Source organism: Ascidiella aspersa, chromosome 1 (genome assembly GCF_963924565.1).
Source record: "Ascidiella aspersa chromosome 1, kaAscAspe10.2, whole genome shotgun sequence".
NCBI classification, from domain to species: domain Eukaryota; kingdom Metazoa; phylum Chordata; class Ascidiacea; order Phlebobranchia; family Ascidiidae; genus Ascidiella; species Ascidiella aspersa.
Genome location: NC_139447.1, coordinates 5,671,665 through 5,694,127, shown reverse-complemented (window position 1 = coordinate 5,694,127; position 22,463 = coordinate 5,671,665). Strand labels below are relative to the sequence as shown.

The following is a 22,463-nucleotide window of genomic DNA, read 5'->3' as shown; positions in this document are numbered from 1 at the left end:
CAATTGCCTGTACCATAAAAACTATCGAACTGAACAAACAAAAATCTACAAAGAATTGCCTTTACCCTGCTTTTAGGCTTATTAATTAGATTGCATTTGGCCGACGACGCGTAAATTCGCAGCAACTAAATCTAAACGCAAGCCTTGCGGGCGGCCTATATATATGGAGGAGGGGGGAGAATTTGCCTTTATCAAATGCGCAGAGATACGGCTTCCGCTTTTGCAAATCCCGTTCTTTTAGAAATAATGAAAAGTGGCACCCGTCGTTAACTCTTCAACCTATTGTGGCTTGCAAATTATTTCCTTAGAGCAAACGATTTATACCTAAAATGCTGGCAGAAAACCACGCCGGCGGGCCGGGCACAAAATGTCTGAACTTTTCTCCATTGATTATCAACCAAAAATATTATACCGGATTAAGTCTGTACAACGGAGATTAAACGAGCTTTATAGAGTGACTATGCGGCGCAAATCGCCTTGTGTGAACTGTTTCTGTGGGGGGCAGACTTTGAGCACATCCAACAATAATTAAAACACTCTGGCAGTCTCGGATCTTGCTGAAATAAGGCTAGACCGATTCGCAAGGCAACGCTAACAAATCGAAATACGACTTCTCCTTTTCTGTGCGACGGGACCCTTCCAAAAACTATCTGCAACTTCTAAGAGCGCGCAGAGCAACAAAAAACCCGAAGGTTCGGCGCTGAAGAAGGGGTTAGTCGATAAGGCCTACCTGCGTCTATTCTTAGCCCTGGAAAAACCCCGGGTAGAACCTTTGCCATTGTGTGCCGCGGCTGGCAGTCGGTTCTGTTTAGAAAGCGAACAGACGCGAACGCGAGCACGTCATATAGTCAAGGCACAGCCACAAATCAGGAACAAGGTCGCCAATTTGTACCTAAAGATCAATCAACACCAACTTCCCTATACCAGTCCTATATCCCTACTCCTTTAAAATATATCTAGTTAAGTGTATTGCCGTTCGTCTAATCTGCAACGCGTATGTAAACTTGTGGAATTTAGATAATGTAGGTAATTTAATGTAGGTTAATGTTTGCACTGCTTGTAATGTTTGTAACGTTTCTAAAGTCTGTAGGGAAGTCTGTAACGTCTGTAATGTATGTATTTGAATTTATCGTTTTAATTTACATTACAATTATTTCTTGAACTGAATCTAAACCAGGAGAAAGCCGACTCGATGAACTTTACAGCCTTTCGCTGTCTTCCGGAAACGTCAAATATTGCAAAACATTATAATTTCGTGGATTTTTGTGTATTGATGTCCCAAATAAATTATATTTATATCAATATCTATAAAGCATCTTAATTTTTATTTTAATCATACTGCTTGAAGCAAAAAGCCGCAACAACAGGTCGCACGTCGTCAGTTCTCAGTATTTAATCAAATTCACAACGTAATCTGACTAGCACATTTTTGTAATCAAAAACCGCAACCGCAGTTTGCTGCAAACTACTCTAAACCCATCAGTTTTCAATCAAAACGATACAGCATTTGCCGTTCAACCGCCAAACAGCTTTGATATCACACAAGAGCAATTACCAAGCTCGCACGAGTTGCATTTGCCAGCCTACCCAAAGCAGAAACTGCATTAACCGACGCATTCGTTATCTAACCGAGACCTCGTTGTAAAGCGTGGAACCACATCGGTAAGTTTGGTGGTGGACTGAATGGAGCACTTCTGAATTCGACAAGACAAACTCTGCCTTGCTGTATCGGATTTATTTGGGTGATTTACAAGGGTGACCTGGCTGCCTAATCTTTCAGCGGACAGTTAATGCATTTTATTTTCATGCCTCTCTTCTCTGGAAACTGTAGGCCGTGAAACGGATTTCTTCACATTGACACAAGTGTGCACTGCTGATTGCTGCCAGGACCAGGAAATTGTTTCTTTTAAGTTCAAACTCTATTACTAGCTATACTTACTGTCGTTTTATAAGTACGAAGTGGATTAACAGTCCAATTCACATGCTACGTTGTAAACCTTTCAACTTTTAATAGTGTTTCATTCAGCATAAAAGGGATAAATGCTTCCCCAAAAGTTCTAGCCTACTGAGACTTTCGCCAAAACTAAATGGTAAATCGACCAGGGACTAATTCCCGCCCCTAGCACTAGCGTTGCCTCTTACCGGCAGTTTACCTACGATGCAAATTACAGCGCCGCTCCAAAGTTGAAAGCCCTCTGTGGGCTCTTAGCACGGTCTATTTGCATTTAAACCCAAAGCGCCGATAGAACACGTCTGCGAAGGCGAGCAAGAATGCCGGCCCGCGCTAGAGCGTTTCGTCTGTTTACCTTAGCTCGAGTTTCGTTTTCGATCTTGGTCCGCCAAATCGGCGAGGCACTTTACGGTGGAGAGAAAAACACGTTCAGAATACAAACAAAAGAAAATTGCTGTTAAATTTTCGCTAAAGGTTAGAACTCGGCGGTTGAGCAAAACCGAAACCGAACCTGTGTTACCGCAACAAAAGTCCACAAAAAGAGCCTTACCTGCAGAAATCTATCTGCGCTCTGCAATGGCAAAATTGAAGAACCGGCACTTGCCTACATATGCTGATATGGTACACACGAAAACACCCTAAAAACGCGACAGTTGAAAAATCGCAATGGCCTTTCCAAAGACGCGCGCGATCGACTTGCAAATCAGAAACGAAAATAAAAGCCGAGCAAAAAGGAAACGGTGCGCGACTGCCCGTGCACTTCATTTCCAATAGGAAACATACAGAGCCAATCGACTGCAGAAACTTCACCAAACGGAAACCGCAGAGTGACGGCATCCAGACGATCAATACTTATGCGTTGCATTCTGGCGAACTTTTGCGGAAAGCCAGCGATTCAATTTGACCTAAATTTCATTGCACCAAGGCATTTATTTCAGCTTTCGGTGTCGCCAAATTTGCAATTTTGCACGACGAAACAACGACTGCCACGTGCAGTTACGTTTTTACCTTGATCCTTGTGTGAATGTCAAGCTCTTTATACACGACGAAACAGATTAAATCTAGTTGGCAGCTATACCCAATAACAAAACGTAAGACTTTTACTTCTTCTAAAATTCTTTAAACGCCGTTGCGTCCGCCATTGCATTTTTCTTGCGCAACTTAAGAAGAGTCGTATTTTAAAAAAGGACCGTCAATTTGAAGGAAGCGATTTGTGCCTACAGCGCTTTCAATGTCGGCAGAAAATCGATTTGCAGCTTCGCATACCGCCTCGCGTACACACAGCAAAGCAGCCTTTTTAATGATAGTTCGAAGCTTAACAGAGGGAGATCTGCAGTACAAACAACTGGTCGAAATAGCCTACTACTAGGCGGGATCGACTTTAAGCTTGTGAATTGGTCTAAATGTGTTGGATGGCCTGTCAATGCGAATAAAAACACATTCTACTTGTAAAATAGACATCGCTGTTACGTTCATAACAGCCAAATGATTTAGTTTACAGTATTGGCGATTCAGTAGCCATTTATCACAATTGTAGAATTTTCACAGCGGTCGGCGATAATATAGGTAATTCTGTAGACGTTGGCCCACTTTGCGTTGTGAACTGAACCTTAATTGCTAAGTTTGTTGTATAATTGCGATGCTGCAAAACGTGAAAGTGAAAAACGATAAATCGCGAAAACCGGAATAAACGCCGTATGCCACCAGTTGGTTCACCTAAACCACTTTGCGTTATAGCTAGTGGCTGTGATCAATATCAAGCGGTGTATAACTACTCGGGGACATTATCTGAAAGCACAGACGGCTTTCTACTAACAACTCTGCACAAACGCAGAGCTCACCAAGGCGAAAGTTTGGTTCGCCTGTCGGGGAGGATACGTGCACACGTCACGCGTGACGTCACAATATCTATATACGATACGAAAATCGCCGACGGCGCTGCGTGCGGTGACGAGTGTTAATAACGACTCGGAAAAAAACAAAATAGCGAAGCCGTAGCGACTCTTATGCGTCGCAAGTTAACTGAACAGCCTCAGCGAACCAGGGTTGCTAGATGGCCAAAATAAAAAACGGCCAAACTTACCTTTAAAAAAGCCAAAAAAAAAACAAATCTACTATAAACTCTAAAAAGCCTATGTTTTTCCCAAAATAAACAAAAATATGCAATAGTCATGCTGGTACATACAATTTTTCCTTTTGTGGCAACTTTTCTTAGTTTTTTCTTTTTTTGTAAATTTTTTTGGGGGGTAATTTTTCTCTTTTTGTGTTAGTTTAATCTCTTTTTAACACAACACAATTTTTAAATAAAACCAAAAAAAACGAGAAAAGCCAAATTTAATTTGGATTTTTTTTGAAACAATAAAATCCAAAGAGGTTTAAAAAAAGCCCATTTTTTTAATTTGGCTTTAAAAATCCTAACTGGCGAACGTGCAGCGAGCAGGTAAACAATGAAGCAGCTTGAACTCGCAGTGCCGATCTGAACCCGTAAAGCAGCGCGGGTTCCCGCTGACTGGCGCAATCCTAATGGCGTTTTCCGGTGACCTTACGTCTACGACCTTGCTTCACGCCACGTTGCATGCTCGACAGCAAGCAATCGAAAAGGGCGTCAATTCCGTCAGAGGTTACCGGTTTAGAATGGCGTAGACCAGGGGTCGGCAATTTGTTTTTTGTCGCGGCCCAAAATGCTCTTTCAAGAGCTATTGAAGGCCCACTACGTGAAACAAATAACATCGCAAAGTTACGTCACACTTGCTCTTAAAACATCTTCCGTAAAGTGCGAAAAGTGTGTAGTCTCAAAGTTATCTTTGTAGCGTTTATAGGTCACTGCCATCACGCGGCCCACACTCAACACAAAACTGAAATTTTAAAACTAGCCCGCGGCCCACTAAAAGTTGATTTAAGGCCCACATTTAGGCCGCGGCCCACAGTTTGTCGACCACTAGCGTAGACTAATGCCCAGTTAAGGAATAATATAATGCGGGTTCGTTGTTCTATTGCAGACGAACACATGTGCTGTCAATAAGTAACGAATCGATATGTACCAATCGGTTTACCACGCCACGTCCGCCAAGCCAAATGAATATTACAATTATTTGGCCCCAAAAGTTACAAAAAATCAACTTGTGTGTATGTCAAATCGTAGCCGAACACAAAACCTTAACGACAACTTACATAAACGGTTTAAAGAACACTCAACTCTATGTACTGCACAAAATGGCCTCCTGTACTTTCTTTAAACATTTTTTGAAATTTTCAGTAATTTAAACGTTTCGCCGACGTGTGTATCAGCGACAAAAAAACTGCCTTTTAATAATAGTACGCGTTTGTAAGTGTTGTGCATATAAATTAGGGGGATTGCGTTTTGCAAAAGGTTCGGAATTTGCAAAAGCGAAACACCATACAAGTGTACCTTCATATGTGGTTCAAAAAACCCTAAGCAACAAACAGAACAGCACAGACCGACACGAAACGCCTAAATAGTGCTTTTTATGCCTCAGGCGTGTTGCAGACGACGACATACAAGCGAATAACGCAATAGCCGCGGGCCATAACCGTTCGCTGAGCCGTCCAAGACATAACTCGGAAACCGAAGGCTTGCCGCGCTGCCCAGAACGTTCAGCCTGACATGTCTAAAAGCGCCCTGAAACCGAACTGTTTCCGGACCGACCGTAAAGCGCAATTAAGTCGGCCCTTACAAGCATCACGATATTATTTGTCACGCGGCGCGGTCGTGACATCCAATTTGCCCGATGCAGGGCTTGGAAAAATCCCACTTGCCGCCCGGGATTGATCTCCAACCCACCATTGTTCCTCTCAGTAAGCTAAGTCTTCTATACAAAGGTGTTTAGCTCGATTCAGGCGATGACACACAACACGTACCAACCATACAATGGACGCTGTCTTGCAGGCAAGCCATTGTCCATCGGCCAATAGGCGTCACACACCTTTTTAGAACTTTCCGGTTTCTGTGGGCGCGTAGCACGTGACTGTCAGGACATATTTTCGGCATTGTTCGTGGCAACGACTCAGTGAATACGCGCCATTCACGGAAGAACTTAGTTGCTTGCAAGCGAACGCGTGCATGGAGATCAGGAGAACACTTTCACGTGATACGCTGTGGTAAATTGGCGGAAGTTTTACCAGAGGAGACAATGGGCGCGTTTTCCAGCTACCTTGTGCGAAAGTTAAAGACAAACTTTCCCTCAAAATTTCATCAAATAAGAAAAAATTGACTTGCGACATACCTTTTATCGCCGGCTTTACGAATGCTTTTATACCATGGGTTTTAACTAATATCAAGAACCTTTGCAATAACCGACAGACGCTGTAAATTATCGTGGTATGTAAGCGATAAAACCTAAGCAATTTAAACTCCAGGAAACGAAAGTGTCTCGTAGCACGTATCAGGCAATACAAACAATACATTGAATTGTCAACCTGATAAAACACGTTTTCCACATCTAAAACGCACTCAATGTTTATTCCCTTGGCAGACAACAAAATGTAAACAACACCGGCGACAACTGTCTCAACAAAATGCATTTTTCGAGCGAAAAAACTTACAGTCGTACACAGCGGCGTTTTAAAGTTACATGGCATCTCGCTTCAAAATTCATCTTAAAAGTCTTTCTTAAAAAAAGAGTTAGCCACAACTGGCAACATATCAATAGATAGGAATCGCTCTTCTGGTGTAAACGAAGTATAAACCGACGTTTCGGCAGCAGATACCAGTTGACCTCATCAGGGTTAATGATAGGGTGAAACTCTGTCGTTTCTTGGTTAGGTCTGCGTCTGAATGACTGACGGTCACAACCCGCCCGCAAGACAACAAGGTCCGGCCACTGTACCGTCATCAAAAAACAGGAGACACAAAAGTTCCGTCGTGTGACCGCGCTGTAAAACCTGCTGCAGGCGAGATGCTTGCTGTTAAAGAAGCGTGACCAACGAAGCGGTCGCAGCTGCCTCTGTTGTGGCCAATTTTTTAACACGCGCAAAACGGGCGAGAAGCGTGCTCCCGACACTAAGCACACGTATCTTGCAAAAACTGCAAACTTTCGCTTCCGCCGAGGTTGTTTACTGTAAGCCCATAAAAGCAATCAAACCTACGCGATAGAGGAAGCGCATAAATCTACTGCTCTGCGCACATAGCAACCGAAACCTAAACGTTATCAGGAAGCGAATTTTTCTGCCCTCGCAAGCTTAAAACCTGCCTTGGGTACATCACTACCTCATCGAAAGAAATATTCAAATCACTTAACCGCTAAGCTGTCAGACCCAACCACGGGTGGATATCGTAACGCACATATGTTACAAGTTTGTTGCGCGGAGATGAAAGAGCCTCTGGTCATATTCGGAGATCGCGTAAAAGGAACAAAGCCACGAACATACCGAAAACATGTTGAACGCGCACGAAAATAGGACGCGCGATTTCGGCGAACACCGCGGCGATATTTGGCCAACTCACACAAGCGCACTCGCAGCACTACGACTACAAGTAAACTACGAAGAGACGTCCTGTCGAGAACGCTTGTGCTACGGCCCTTAGGCTATTGCTGTCGACCGTCGCCAAAAGTCAATCACGTATCGAAAGAATAAAACGAGCCTTCGCAGTTTAAAAGCCTCGGGGCGAAGTGGCGGCGAAGCGCGCTGTGAACCGCAACCGCTTGTACATAAACGACGCCAACAGATAATTTCGCTTTTGTCGGAAAAATGTAGTGACTAAGCTCTTGGTTTCTAAATATTTTTCAGCTTACGTCATCCTCGGTTCGAAAACAAGAACTAGCCTCTAGTCACTAGTCACTAGTCGCTATAGTACCTAGGGCGTTTCAATAGGCTAGCTTACATCAGTTTTTAAACACAACTCTGCGAAAACATTACAAATCACGTATAACCGGTCTTACGTCAAACGCAAAACTACCCAAAAGTCGATTCGCGATTTTTGTTGACAGCAGCACGAACAGTCGTACACGAGCGTAAATCTGCGGCCCAGTCATTAAAATGGTCCGCGATTCAGACAGCGGCGTCACACCATAACTATACCACGATGCATTACGTCACTGGTAATTTCGTTTCAAGGATTAACCAAAATAGGAATTCACATAATGACTGCGAATTCATCATTTTGACAGAACTAACACACTAAAATCGAGTTTGAAAAGCTACCGTTGGGTGTAAATTTTAGTGGCACACCTTTGTGTCTTTTAAGGGCCACGTTGTTCACCACTCATGGCATACAAAAATTGAAATATAAAGCTTAAACTGTCAACAAAGCTTTACAGCGTAAAATAAAAATAAAACAGTCCCTTATTAAACTTTTTTTTTAGTTACCACCAAAACTGTTCAATCCTGGCTTTAATTATTGCTAAACTCATAGTGTGACCACATTCTAACAACTAGAATTTTCAAGGTTTGTTTAAACCTGTTGAACTGTTACAACCGTTTGGCCTTAGTTTATGTTTATGTATTGTTTAATTTTACTGCGGGCAAAAAACAAACCATAGTAAACACACAATACTGTTTTTTTGCTGTCTGAACACCCGTACAAATGTAAACAAACAATCATAGCCGCCTCCGAAAGGTCAATTTTATCTGGCTTGGAAGAATTGTTAAATTCTATTTTTTACTTCCTTTTCACTGATAATCCTGGCCAGAAGGCAAACAAATCGTACTACACATTTCTCTCTGTTGTCCGGTGAGCGGTGGTACACTGTTACAATTCAAACAGAAGACCGGCCACCTGTTGCATAACCACTCTATTTTCGGTCAAGACGGTCAGCTTGCATCCTGTACCGTGGAAGCGATTAAGCTAAACGGGGATATTGCGCCAGTTTGCCTAATGGACACTCTTATAGCCTTTCGGCAACACGATTTTCCTGTCACGTTTCAACCTTTGCAAAATCAACGGCGGCGACGACCAGGACCCGAATTTTTTGAACTTTTACCACATAACACAACGTGCTAATGTGTGTTAGTGATGCAAAGGAAAAAAAACTAGCTATAGAACAACATCCTGGATAACCAAGGTCAAATTTTGAAGAAAATAACTGCCCCTTACAGGAATCGAAAACAGAGATGGTCATTTTTTTAAATCATGATAGTTCGCATAGTTCGTCAGTTGGCATGGATTGCTGTTAACTTGTTCCGGGTACGCTTAATGTCCAACTAGTAAAAAGTAGTTTCATAAGAAGTGTAAATTACTTCGCAACAGTGTAAGACTAAACCGAAGTGTACCTAGTTTGGATATTAACTAAAACAAAAATGGCCAGAGAGTTGTTTTTACAATGCGGGAGTGCATATACCTCGACTGGTCGAATTTAGGCAAATGTTTGAATTTTTCAGGCACGTCGGTAAGAATATAGTACAAAACCATTTTGATGATTGACGTCGCAAGGTCACAGTAGGACAATTAGACTAGAGTCAAATAATTTAGATAAATACTCAATTCGTGAAAGTAGATTAAACCGTATTTCGAACTAGAAATACATTTATTGAACTCAAAATCAATGTTGTTTAAATTTATTCTAATAAAAATGTGAACGTGTGTGAAGGGCAAAAATATGTACGCCACGTTTAGCATGTTATGCGCTTAAAACAACCCTGCAACAACCACGCTTCGACTTGGAGACTTAGGCAAACGTTGAATCAAATCGAAACAAGACTATGGTGATAACTGGAGGCATTTCTCTCCATTCATTTTATTAAAACAAGTATACATTTAAGTGAGCGCAAAATGAGAGTTCCGCGATGGATCAGCGAGTTACTAAATCCAGGATATGCACAATGGGCCAGAAGCGAGCGATACTGATTCCTCGAACACCGGTGGAAACTTTCACGCAAAAAGGAAGGATCCACTTCTTCTGCCAAGCGTGCCTTGATTGAGTGCGCCAGGCTTTAGGGCGTATCCTATACCTTTTGATGTTTTACACGGTCGCTATACAGTATATATATATATATATATAGGCGGGGATGCTCAGTGACATACTCTTGCAAACGACAACTGTACAACCTTGGGACAAAAATTATTTATTTTTGGATGTTGATTTTAGCTGCACGGTATGCGAATATATTTGTAAGGATGAAAATAAAGTTACTAATATTTTAATTTGCGGGATGTGTTTTGTCATGTAACCTAACTGGAAACGTGTTGCGATCAGGTTTTTACTGTGAGGCGTGTATGCCTTAACTAGGGCAATTATGTTTTGACTTGTAAAAAACGTCAATTATTTGTCAAAATCGATTAAATATGCACATAAATCGTTTACAAAATTAAACAACTATATTCCGCTTTTTGATATTGTCGTTCAGGCCATAATGAAGTTTAACAAAAAGGCGATAATAAAAAGGCGATAAGAATAATGAGGTTTAATGCATCCACAGGATATATGCCTCGCGCATGTGTTCTACTTTTTGCATTTTAATTGCTTTCATTTCTACTTTTGACCTGATAAAGCACGGTTGTGCGAAAGCTTGTTGAGAATACAATACAATTTGTCTTTATTTAGTGCCACATGATTACCCGAAACGAAAAACGTTACCGGTGAAGCCAGGCTGTTCGGACAAAGCCCTTCGGCGATGAATGAGTTCGACTCTTCGGCCATTTACTTCCGGAATGCCCGGCCGCGATTTTCTCACGGCCCGGGGCCAGTGCAGTTCCGAAGGTCAAGCTTTTCGCGTTTCCTCGAAAGTCGTAAAAAGCTGTTTGCCGCTGTTGGTTGTGCTAGCGTTGGCAGGACCGAGATTTGATAGACTTGTTTAGGAATTGTCGTCGATAATGCGAAACTCAAAGATCACCGCAGCGAAAAACAAGGTTCAGTAAACACGTTGTTTCTCGGTAATCGTTTTGAAAAGGTTTGACCGGTTAGCTCAGGTGATTATGTCGATTTAATCGTTCGAGACTTGTTGCTACTGTCGCGGTGGCAGGATTTAACTGCGAATTAGCGACACACACTAATATATTTATATTCGTCTTCTCCATTTTCAACTTAACAACTAAATAGGAGAAACGATGAGCACTTAAATCACATGTGGATATGTTATTTTGCTATAACACTTTCGTCCACGAATGACATTATTGTAATAAAATGACGCCTAATGTATACATTCGTACAAGCAATTATAAAGTTTACAAACCCAGCTTTAAATATGCTGTTGCTACCAGGCATAGTATGCTTAAAACAGGTGTCCTTCTGGCATATATTTTTTTTCTTGTTGGCTATGTGTGTCAGTCCCTGACGAAGGCTTGCCGTATAGTAAGCCGAAACGTTGGTTGAAGAAATATATGCCAGAAGAACCTATTTTAAACCCAGCTTTATTTTTTTGCTTTCGCCTTTAACATGTAAACTTCATTTCACAATTAAAAAAGACCAGTTTACACAATTACAAATGTATTTAATAACAAAATGGAAACCAGGTGAAAACGCTTAACTACTTCGGCATCCTATCTCATATCGCTTTGCCATCTTTCTACAACCTCGTAACGCTTTAAACGAGGTTCAGATTTTAAAATAGATTGCGGCCTGAATTTAAATTAGCACAGTTTGGAAATTCGTCGGTTGCAAAACAAGCCAACAAGCCAACACGCCAACACGCAAAAACAGCCGCTGGCAGTTATCCATCCGTTCAGCTGATTCACCAAAACATTTAAAACTACACACGTCTTAGAGAATGACACCTAAAAACCGTCTATGTACACCTGCTTGAACCACAACCAAAACACACACTATTTTAACATTTTTTTGTTTTAAATCCAGAGTTTACTTTGGTTAAAAATTATTTTATCACTTTAATCAACTTATTGTTGTTATACGTGAAATGAATCGTAGGTCATACAGAAGGAGGAATCATTTTGAACGTTTCAAAAACATCTTTATTCATTTTTTACAGAGTGTTCGAAACGGTCAAACTGCTACCTACTTCTGTATAGCCTTAGATATTAATTTTACGTCTTACTATAACCTCCAACCATTAAGCTCCAAAATATTCCTTTTTCCCAATCTGAATTTCGTCCATTAAGTGTGCGAAAAAACAAAAATATGCCTTAATTTACAGTTACAACTTTGGTAACAAAACGCGTTTCCTACCGTAGATGTTCTTGCTCTCTAGCGCCACCGGCGAGCTGACTTTCAAAACTGTCCGCAAGGTGGCGTGTCCGGTTTCCTTGCAGCTGTGCTTGACAGCCAAGTGCACGCCGTTGTTGCCATGGCGATCGGTGACGTCAAGGCAGCTGGCGTCCGACTCGGCGAAGAGAGCCGCTAGTGGTGCGTTGTCGGTGATGCACGTCAGGTGAAATGGCGTCTAAAAGCATAACACACAACTGTTATTCAGTGTTCCGTTTCAGAAAATTTTCAAAACAGAGAAGCTTTTTTTCTGTAATCCTACATATTTTACGGCTGAGGTAGCAGAGCACTGGATGTAGAACAGGGGTTCTTAAACTTGGGTCCCTTGGGCGTCCGTGAACAATTTTTAGGGGGTCCATGAAGGCCTAACTGAAATGTTAGTGTATATTTAAGAAGTAATCATTTTTTTCAAAAGAGTTTAGTTGAAAATAAAACGGTCTTTGTACTTTTACTCCACTTCACTTTTACATTATTTAAACCGAAATCAGCGGATTTCTGAAGTCATTGTGAATGTGAATTTAAGAAGTCATCAAAATTTCGCGCCTAATGTGGAGCACGCGAGGCACAAAATTAAATTAGGGGCCTGAGGTAAAAAAAGTTCAAGAACCCCTGATCTAGAACTTCGGTAAATCGTTAAGATTAGTATAAAATTTTAGGAAAACACAAACAAAGTACACCTTCAATCCGGTACAAGTGGAGCAGTAAAATAAAAAAATAATGGCTTAAAATTTTCGCAGTGGCGTACCTTACAAGGAAACAATGCTGGCGAATAATCTAGCTAACTTATTGAGCCTCTGCGAGAAGTCTAGATTTAAAATACCCGGTTGCAATGGGCTGTTAATGTGGTGGATAGCAAAAGCAGTGGTATTTTTTTATTCATATAAGGACAGCAAAACGAGTGCAAACGGAAAAAAGAGGCGAGATAAAACCAGGGAGTCGAACCGGAACCGAACCGGAACTTTATGAACCGGTTTTGGGTCAATTTTTTCCGAACCGTAACCGAACCTGAACCGGTTTTTATAAGATTTTAAGGAGCCGAACCGGAACTGAACCGAATAATTTGAAAGTACCTGAACCTTAACCGAACCCGAACCTGTAAACAAAAGCGGTTCGCTCCAGCATGACGTCACAACTTCTGTTTTACAGAGAGTCAAGTTACGCCATGTTCGAAATTTTATGAAAAAAATATGAATATTAAATAAAAAAATCGTTTATTTTTTATTTTTTAGATATTTCAATATTGAGTTGCTGTTATTTTAATAAGTCACGGAACTTAGATTAAATGACTCAAAGATTATTCTCTACATTTATCAATCCACATTTTGAGATTTAACGCAAATTATATTGTATCTGAACCGGAACTTTATGAACCGGTTTTGAAATAACGATGGTCGAACTGGAGCTGAACCGGAACTTTTAAATTACTCCGAACCGAAACCGGAACTAAAATCCTTGAACCCGAACCGAACCTGAACCGGAAAAGTCAAGCGGTTCGACTCCCTGGATAAAACACACGTCAGAAAGCGGCGATTTAGCAGGGAGGCATTAAAATACAGCTGGGGATTCGGGGTTTCTTGTACTGTGCTTTAAAATAGCCCAGTCCACTTGCAGAGAAATTATCAAAAGCAGTTGTAGTATTGGTTGAGAGAGAGCGCCGGAGCAGCATGACGTTAGGCGGGCATCTAACAAGTAACTACTACGCCACAGCTACAGAGTTATTACTATGCCACTACTACAGGCACTAATACAAGTGTGCTGGATTTACGTTATGCGGTCAACGCTAAGGCTTATGGATATCAAGGTTAACCGCCCTGCTCTTATACCAGTTCAACGCCGAATTAAAACAACAACATCGAGCTATTGTTGAACAGTGGCAAAATCACTTCATTGTAAATATTTGGTGGTCCAAACAGATAATAGTTCGACGAAAATTTTTCACTTTTTTCGAAATATATCTATACATGAACAATCTCTTATAACCCTTGGTAGGAAATAATTTTGCGTTATTGCAATCCTTATGCATATGTTGTTTATACAGAAAATAAATTTTCTCGAAAAGAATTATTTCAGTTTATAGTGAGTGCGATGATTTTTAACAGCAAAACGCAAACATAGTTTAGAATTAATTTCGTCATTGATGCGGGGCCCAAGTCATTCGTACGCCATCTAGCTGTAAAGCCTATCTTAGGCAGTATTAATTTAACTTAGCTTTCATGTAAACCCCGGTGGACATATATGTTAGGAAAGTCAATAGAAATGTTTCTCATTGCAAAGACAACTGGAGGTAGTCATTAATATATAAAAACATTAAGGAGTATGTTATAGGTTTACTAGGTAATCCGGAGATGTTTGTACGAACTTCGAACATTTTAGTGCAAATATTTAGTTTAGCATAATTGTGTTTGCAGAGTTCGAAAAATAAATAAAACTTTTGATGTAACGGCTAAAAATTAAGAAATCTTTTGGAGTTATACCACTGGTTCGTTTACTACGGCCAAAAATTACAAAATCTTTTGGTTTATACCACTGGTTTGTGTGCTATAGGACAGTGGTTCTCAACCTTTTTCATCTTACGGACCGGTAAAATTTCAAAACAAATTTTGCGGACCGGTGGACCTTCAAAAATCAAAATCAAACCAAAATGCAAATATGAGAAAAGTGTGCAACTTAAAAGCAAAGAATGGAAACTTAAATTCAATGAGCAATTTGCTGCTGTCTTTCATATCATACGTGTTATACGTGGCTCTATTAAAGTTTTTCACATACAACTGGTCCTAAAATTTACGACTTAAACGATCAGTAGCCTAATTTTAAACAGTTGGGCACAACACTTGCATTGTGTCGTACGATAAAGTCCTAAGTAGACCATTAACTCCATGTTACGTCACAATGTTGCAAATTACGAAGCTGGCGAAGTTTTAAATTTGATGGACAAGCCTTCAGCATCTTGCATTTAGTAGTTGAGATTTAAGATTGTAATATATTTGGCGGACCGGCAGGAAAGTTGACGCGGACCGGCACCAGGGCGTTTTACATGGATGCAAACATTTGTAGTTTCGTTTGTAGCCTTGCTCACAATAAGGGCGGTAAACAAAATGCAAGACAACATACGGTGAAACAAATCTAGTTTATTAATAGGCGGGGACACAGTATTTGACAGTCACTGTCAGGGCGTCTTTTGTCGGCTGGGCGTAAAACAAAATAAAGCTTAATTTAGTTTAGGACAACGACTTTGTCTACCAAGTTGTAGGCTAGGATTACGCGCTGGGCAACGAATGGCCGCCAGTGAAATCATACAGGGCGTTAGCGAGTGGCGTGATCGGCAAAGAACAAACATCGCGTAAGTCGACGTGGTTCATCCGAGATAGCACGACCTACTTCGCCAATCGAACTATCGTCCGTACAAAACACCAACCTGGTTGGAAAATCAGACGGTGCTGTAATGACCTGACTTAAGTTCACTCAAGCCACTGCTTGTGTGATGAAATAAGTAACTCGACTTCACTTAGGTAACTCGTCGTTTAGATAAATGAGGATAATTAAGTGTGTTTATTTAATACATTCTTTGAACTTAATTCTCCGTTTTAAACAGTTTGGGTCCATTTGTTTTACTTCTAGTGGTAGTGATGTGAAAGAATCCTCTACAATGAGTTGATCAATTTTAATAGTTTAACGCACTCACTTTAATATTAATGACTTGACCTGGAATGAAATTAATTGATGTGTAAATGACCTGGGGGCTTTGATTTCATAATATATGATTTAGACTTGGACAAATGTTATTTGATAAAATTGCCTAATTTAAACCTATACAGTAGCTATATTACGAATCGCTTGTTGGGACTTAATTCAGTTTAAAATGACTTTTCTAACTCAGTCGGGTGTCATTTGCTTTGATTTAGGCGACTTTCAAGCCTCGTGGTTAACCTATAGGCCGTCGTTTTAAAATGGAATTTCAACTGACAAAAGTTTGTCTGAGAATCGACAGAAATACATCGCCCTAGGCAGCGCATAGCGCAAAGGCTTCGAGGGCTTAGTTCCGGGGCTGAGCCAGGAAAATACGCGAGAGCGACTGTCTTCTTGTTTGATCATGCGCTTGGGGCATTTAGCCGCCAAAGTCCAATTTTAAGTTGATGTTTTCGGCATCACTACGGTTGCGTTGGTTATCAAATTAAAATCGTTTTTTCGTTTTTTTTTATCAAATTAAAATCATTGAAAAATATGGCAAAAAGCGTGATTAGAATGATACTCTGTTTTTTTCAGGTGGACGAGAGATTTGTCTGAGCTTGTTTTGACATTTGCGAAACGGTCGCGGATTTTTGGGCTTCGATTCTTAATCTGAGGCATCCGGGTGGGATACCAGCCTAAGAGGGGGTTTTTGTCATCTAGATTTTGCTATCCTTTGAAAAATCGACATTTACGAACAAAACATTTTAAGCGTTTAAAAAAAAAAACTGTTAATTTTGCTATTTTTTTGGGGGGGGGGGGTAGATTTAGAAAAAAATGTCAATTTGCTCATCCATAAAACTCAGGGACATGACAAATATGTAGAAGTAATTTTTAAATATTCAGTAATCCACTTAGAGGGGTGTCTTTGGGTTCTGATGCATGTGCATGCCGGAGGGACTCTGGTAGTCTCACGTATTCTTACTGGAGTCCCGAATCCGGTTCTAGCAAAATTACCGACTCCGTCGAATCTCGAGGCGGACACTGACTGCGCACTGCGCAGCATGTTGGAAAGTATACCAAAGTTTTCCGGAAAAAAACGCTGTTAGTCTAACTAAACTTAAATATGTGTTAGTCTTACTAAACTTAAATATGTGTTAGTCTAACTAAACTTAAATAGGAATTATTAAAGTGAATACTTCTTTGGGGCATATTGGTTGGAGGTTGGAATGAGAGGTAGTAAGAATATCCAAGCCCATACGAAAGTGTAGTATTTTGCACGTATCGAATAATTGTTAATTCATTTTCAACATAGTGAGAAGGCATTAATTCTAAGTATATACTGTATTTTTACTACATGAATACTTCTTACAATATTCTTACTATGCGTAAACAAGAAAAAAATATAAAAATATAATAATGAAGTTCCGTCAATTTTCATTCATTTACTACTGATTTATAGAAATCCAACTTTTTTTACGGCTAATAATTTCAATATTGTGTAAAGCGCTTTGCCGCTACATCCATCCAATCAAACAAAAAGTAAAACAAAAAAGTCCTTTGGCTCACCTGCAGCAGTTTGTTCTTGATGTTGCACGAAACGTTGCCGCCAGCGAGACATTTCAACAGTCGTCGCGTCATAGCCTCGTCGCCCTTGGCAACCGCGATGTGCAACGGCCTGTGCAGAGAGATTAAGGCTTTGTTACTTGCGGCCTGTGGCGGCATTCCTGCTCTTAATAAACACGTTCTCTGGTTTGTCGCGGCGGTTAGATTTCGTGATTAAATCGCGTTCGGAATTCCGATGGCACAAGACTTGGAAATGTTTGAGTGCAGAAATAGAATAAAGACTCTTTTTGGGAACAGTGGACCATGCTGGTATGTTTTTTAGTTACGGCGAAATGTGTGGACTGACTAGGAGCAAAAAACTGACATTGGTATTTAAAAAAAACATTCTTGTGCGCCTTCCGCGAAAAAATATGGTTAGCAGTTGGCGGTCCGCCAAAGTCCACAAACTAACGAACCACATTTTATGGAAGTTTAAAATTTACTTTTTTTTGCATATATACGGCTTCGGCTTCTCGAAATTCAATAAAGGACATATTTTATCCAAAAATGACCTCGGATTGATTATCTGCAGTCAGTGCCAGTCCAAGGTAAAGTCATTGCCAAAGCGGTTCAAGGACTTAAAACATTAATTACTGTAGACCCCCTTCAATATGAAGTTGCTTGTACCAGTGTTGTAATGACTTAAGTCAATGACTTGACTTAAGTGCACTTCAGTCACTGTTTTCAAACGACTTGACTTGACTTAAGTCATTTGGGAAAAATGACTTGACTTGACGTAAGTCTTTCGGACAAATGACTTGACTTGACTTAAGTCATTCAGATGACTTGGGTTAAAATGAAGCGTTTTTTTCAAGTATTTTTTTTTAAATTGAGCTATTTATCCAAATTTTAGCACATAAAACAAATTGCTTGCTATATGTTGCGTTTTTTCTTATTTTTTAGTTCAGTGATTGCTCATAATCATACAAATTTAAAAATTTTAATAGTTTAAAATTTTATTTTTTAACAAGGACATGACTTGAAGTTGACTTGCTCTAATTATGACTTGACTGGGACTTGACTTGCGCAACTGATGACTTGGACTGGGACTTGTTATTTATTCAAAAACACTTGACTTGGGCTTAAGTTGTTTTGCAAATAACTTGACTGGGACTTAAGTCAATTTAAAATGACTTGTTTACAACACTGGTAATTTTCGACTTTTTTCGCGGCCACCCAATTTCCATACTTAAGTATAGAAGCGAAAATTTGGAACCCAAATCTATAAAATCAACTTTAAAGTAAGTGAACACAGTAGAACACACAAACCGCATAAATAAATTTAAATTTAAAAAATTCGCGTCTTATTTCCTTAAATATAAGAGATGTTTTTGTCCAGTTCCAATCCTAATAAATTTAACCGTGTTGACTACAGTCGGAGACCAATGGTTTAAGAAAGACTGAGTTCGACATTAAAAAATAAATAAAACTCTTACAATTAAATAATTTCATATTTATTTGGTCATAGCTACGACAAAAACAATACATGTATTTAACTAAAACATTTAAGATCCTTGGTCACTTTTCCGAAAGAACCAAATCAAGCCACGTTATTTGGAAACAGGAAAGTCATTACAACATTGGATTTCATTTCGAACTCCTATGCGGGGGCTAAAAAGCCGCGGAACGCAATTTCTGGCCTCAGGTCTGGATTAAACCTTCTGGGCGCGCAATGTCACGCTTCTCCTCAACGCCAAACAAGGTGACCTTTGTGACTGAAAGTGGTAGTCAGTCCAAATTAATTTGCATACAGGGCCAGAAAACGCAAGCCTACGTGAACGTTTACCATTGTTTAGTCGAGTGATTTCCAAACACTCTAGTGTGCCTCGAAGCTTATTTGTATTTTGGAAAAGATAGTATTTGTATTAATAATAGGCATACACGCAGGAATTTTAGACTAAAGTTGCACTATTCAATACAAATTAATAATTTTGAGACATTTACATATAGTTTGCAGTGTGTTAAGGCGATTGTAAAAATACTCTATTGTTTCTCTTTTAAAAGTTTGCCGCGATATAGTTAAGATTTTTTTAGTGTGCCGTGAGCCAAAAATGTATGGGAACCACTTTTGGTAAGTTAACGTTTCGTTAAATAATAGTGAGTGGTTCTTCAATGCTGCGGGATATCGTTTATAATCGTATTTCCCGTGCATCTTTTAAGTTACCATACCTGATCAAAAACATATAAAAAAAAAATAAAAACATATTTTTTTGTTTTTTAATAATAAAAAAAAGGTAATTGTAAAAACGTTGTTAAATGAGTACAATTTCCAGAGGAGCTGTTTTTTGATTGATATTGTTATGCCTGGTAGCAACAGTTTATATAAATTATGTAAGCCTACTTTTTGTTTTGTTTTTTTGAATCGTTCAAACGCTTTTAAACGAGCGCTGAACGCCACCAGCGAAAACTGTTTTGCCGCCTAGCAGACACGTAGCCCATTTATCGATTAGCCTCCCGTCCGGTTCTCTGTCGAACATGTTTTCTGGTGGATGGGATCGTAAGTGAAGTAGCCCTCACCGTAAACTCTCAATATCAAACTGCTCGCTTCTGGTCACGGGCTTAGCAGGCAGCCTGCCTGCGATTTTCAGTCGAGGAATCGATTGTTAGAAATGCGCTATGTGGATTAAGTGCTGTTGGGGGCTTTTCTTTAAAAGGGCGATTTGGGAATTGTTTTAAGGGGTCAAAGCGAACGGTAATTAATGTCTGGTGGATAACTAGGGTTACGCGTTTCCCAATTTACGTACTTTTTATTGTGTAGTCAAACTTGGAAAAAGTCTATAAAAGAACCTGGTTTGGGTTTTTCACTGACATTGAACGGTTTGAAAGGTACACAAGATTTCGGATTCTTATTATAGCTAAGCGTAAGTGCAAGTTGAACCATTGGATAACAGGTCCATTTAATTTGATCTAAAGCAGGGTTTTTTTTAACAGAGATGCGAGAACTGTTCCTAGGGGGGCGCGGGGATGCTAAATCAGACACAGAAAATGTTAATTTCTTTGTCAGTTAAACTAACTAACATTTTGGTATTGTGTTACTGTGTTATCCGTTACTTGTGTATATAAAAATTTACAATGGTTGACATATTTAAGCAATTCTACCAGGATCAAACATGTTTTAAGGAATATATATTGCGCCAATACCGGCATCGTCGGTTCCCATAATTCAAGTAAAATAGGCCTACACATGCATAGCAAAGTAATAATACAATAATAAAAACATATGAAAGCAGTTCAGATCTATAATTAATTTGATCTAAAGCTGGGTTTCTTAACCAGGGATGCGAGAACGTAGGGGGTGCGGGGGGTGCGGGGACTTTTAAATTTGATTTAAAGCTGGGTTTCTTAACCACGATGCGAGAACCTAGGGGGTGTTCCTAGGGGGTGCGGGGACTTTTATACCAGCCTTTACCATAGTTACACTTACGTGTCGCCGTCTTCGTCGCAGGTCAGAGCCCAGCTCAGTTCGGCCGCGGCTTGGTCGCTGCGCGCTGCCACGCTTGCCATCGCTTTGGTGCGCAGCAAGTGCTCGTGGTAGACCCGCTGAATGGTCTTGAGCAGCGGCTCAGATTGTTCGAGGACCGGCGGCAGCTTGGCCATTGCGTCCGTGGTCGGTCGAGCGGTCGGTCGTTTGGCACGTCACGCGAAAATATACATACAGCGTGAAACTGGGGGATGCGAGTGGCCTAGGATAATAAACTATGTACACCTAAAGAGGGGCAGTCTGCCTGTAAAATAAAAGCCGGAAAAAGATGGTTATGCGTTAAAACTTTTGTAAATGGCCGTGTTTGTCTGATTCTAACTATGGTAATATGGTGGCTTCACTAGGATGAATTATATGTACACCTAAAGAGGGACAGTCTGCCTGAAAAATACAAGCCAGAAAAACGTTGTTACGCGTTAAAAACTTTACGAATGGCCGTGTTTGTCTGATTAATCAGGTGGCATAATACAAAGACAATTTGTATTGTATTGTATTTAGTCCAGTTTGACCTGATGAAGCACGGTTGTGCGAAAGCTTGTCGAGACTTATACAATTCGTCTCAAGAAACTTTGTAAATGGCCGTATTTGTCAAAGTTCTAATTAACGGCAATAAGGTGGCACTATATAAAGACAACTTGTTTCAAGTACGGTTGTGCGAAAGCTTGTCGAGAAGCAATACAATATGCCTTTATATAGGCATCTGATTACTCCCGTTAGAAACTGATAAACTTTTAAAGCGATACGATGTTACAGAGACTGAGTACAACAGATTTCTAATTTATATCTGAATGCTGCTTTCGTATGGAAGGTAACGCATGACAATATTAAATAAAAAAAATCATTTTTAAATGGGCCTATGACTATGACGGTATTCACAAACCAACATAAAGTAACATGTTATTGTTCGCTTAATTTAGCCTAGTGTTAATTTTCCACGTAACAATGGTATTGACAGGCTGTTTCACAAAAGAGGTTTACACGCCAACTAGCTGAGCCGCGCTAAGGAGGGCAACATGAACTGCGCCAAGGTTAAAAGGAGAACGAAACGCAAAGTACGACCCACTGTGCTGTGTTTGCTCAGTATACACCAAGGTTCGCTATGCAACACACACAGCGCTGTATTGGGGCTCACGGCGGCTTTCAGCAGCCGACTCGCGCTGCACATAGAGCATGCTGGCAAACAGCAACCTGCTCGCCAAAAAAAGCGGTCATAAAATCGCTTTCCAAGCAATAAAGGCAGGGGTTGCGGCGGCGCTGGTTGCTGCGGCAGGCTGTATAGTTCACAGCGGGCCGTCTACCTGTTCGTCTGGTCAATGCACCGAAGCGAGTGCGCGCGCTGGCTTGACAGGAAGCTGGAGCCCCTATACGCACGTTGCCAGTTCCTTGGTTTTTATGAATATTAACACGGGAAATAGCAGGAACAGTGCGTTGTTCGCAACGCCGCCGGGCCCCGGGTGCTTTCTGCAAAGTCCAGACTCGACGACCACTCATAGAAAATTGGTCAGCTGCTTAGCGCTTTCGCGTTAAAAAGCACAACAGTCTACTCTACTGTATTTTGCTGCCACCTCAGTTGTTACACAGGGAAATCAAACCTACGCTGCTGCTGTTCTTTGTCTAACTGCTGAACTGTAAATTTCAACCCTTT

The 22,463-nt window shown here is 40.4% G+C and overlaps 1 protein-coding gene across 2 annotated transcripts in view; it reads right to left on the bottom strand.

The window, feature by feature from the left end:
* The window catches only part of LOC146166722 (uncharacterized), a 38,369-nt gene extending 17,413 nt beyond the window's left edge, over window positions 1–20,956 (bottom strand). For both annotated transcript variants that reach the window (XM_083393182.1, XM_083393254.1), the window contains exons 1-3: window positions 20,762–20,956; window positions 17,302–17,410; window positions 12,031–12,244 (exon numbers count right to left, since the gene is read on the bottom strand). In XM_083393182.1, the coding sequence (XP_083249308.1) occupies window positions 12,031–12,244; window positions 17,302–17,410; window positions 20,762–20,934 (496 nt within the window). In that variant the 5' untranslated portion in view covers window positions 20,935–20,956. The remainder of the gene's footprint in view (window positions 1–12,030; window positions 12,245–17,301; window positions 17,411–20,761) is intronic.
* Between the last annotated feature and the right edge of the window lie 1,507 nt (window positions 20,957–22,463).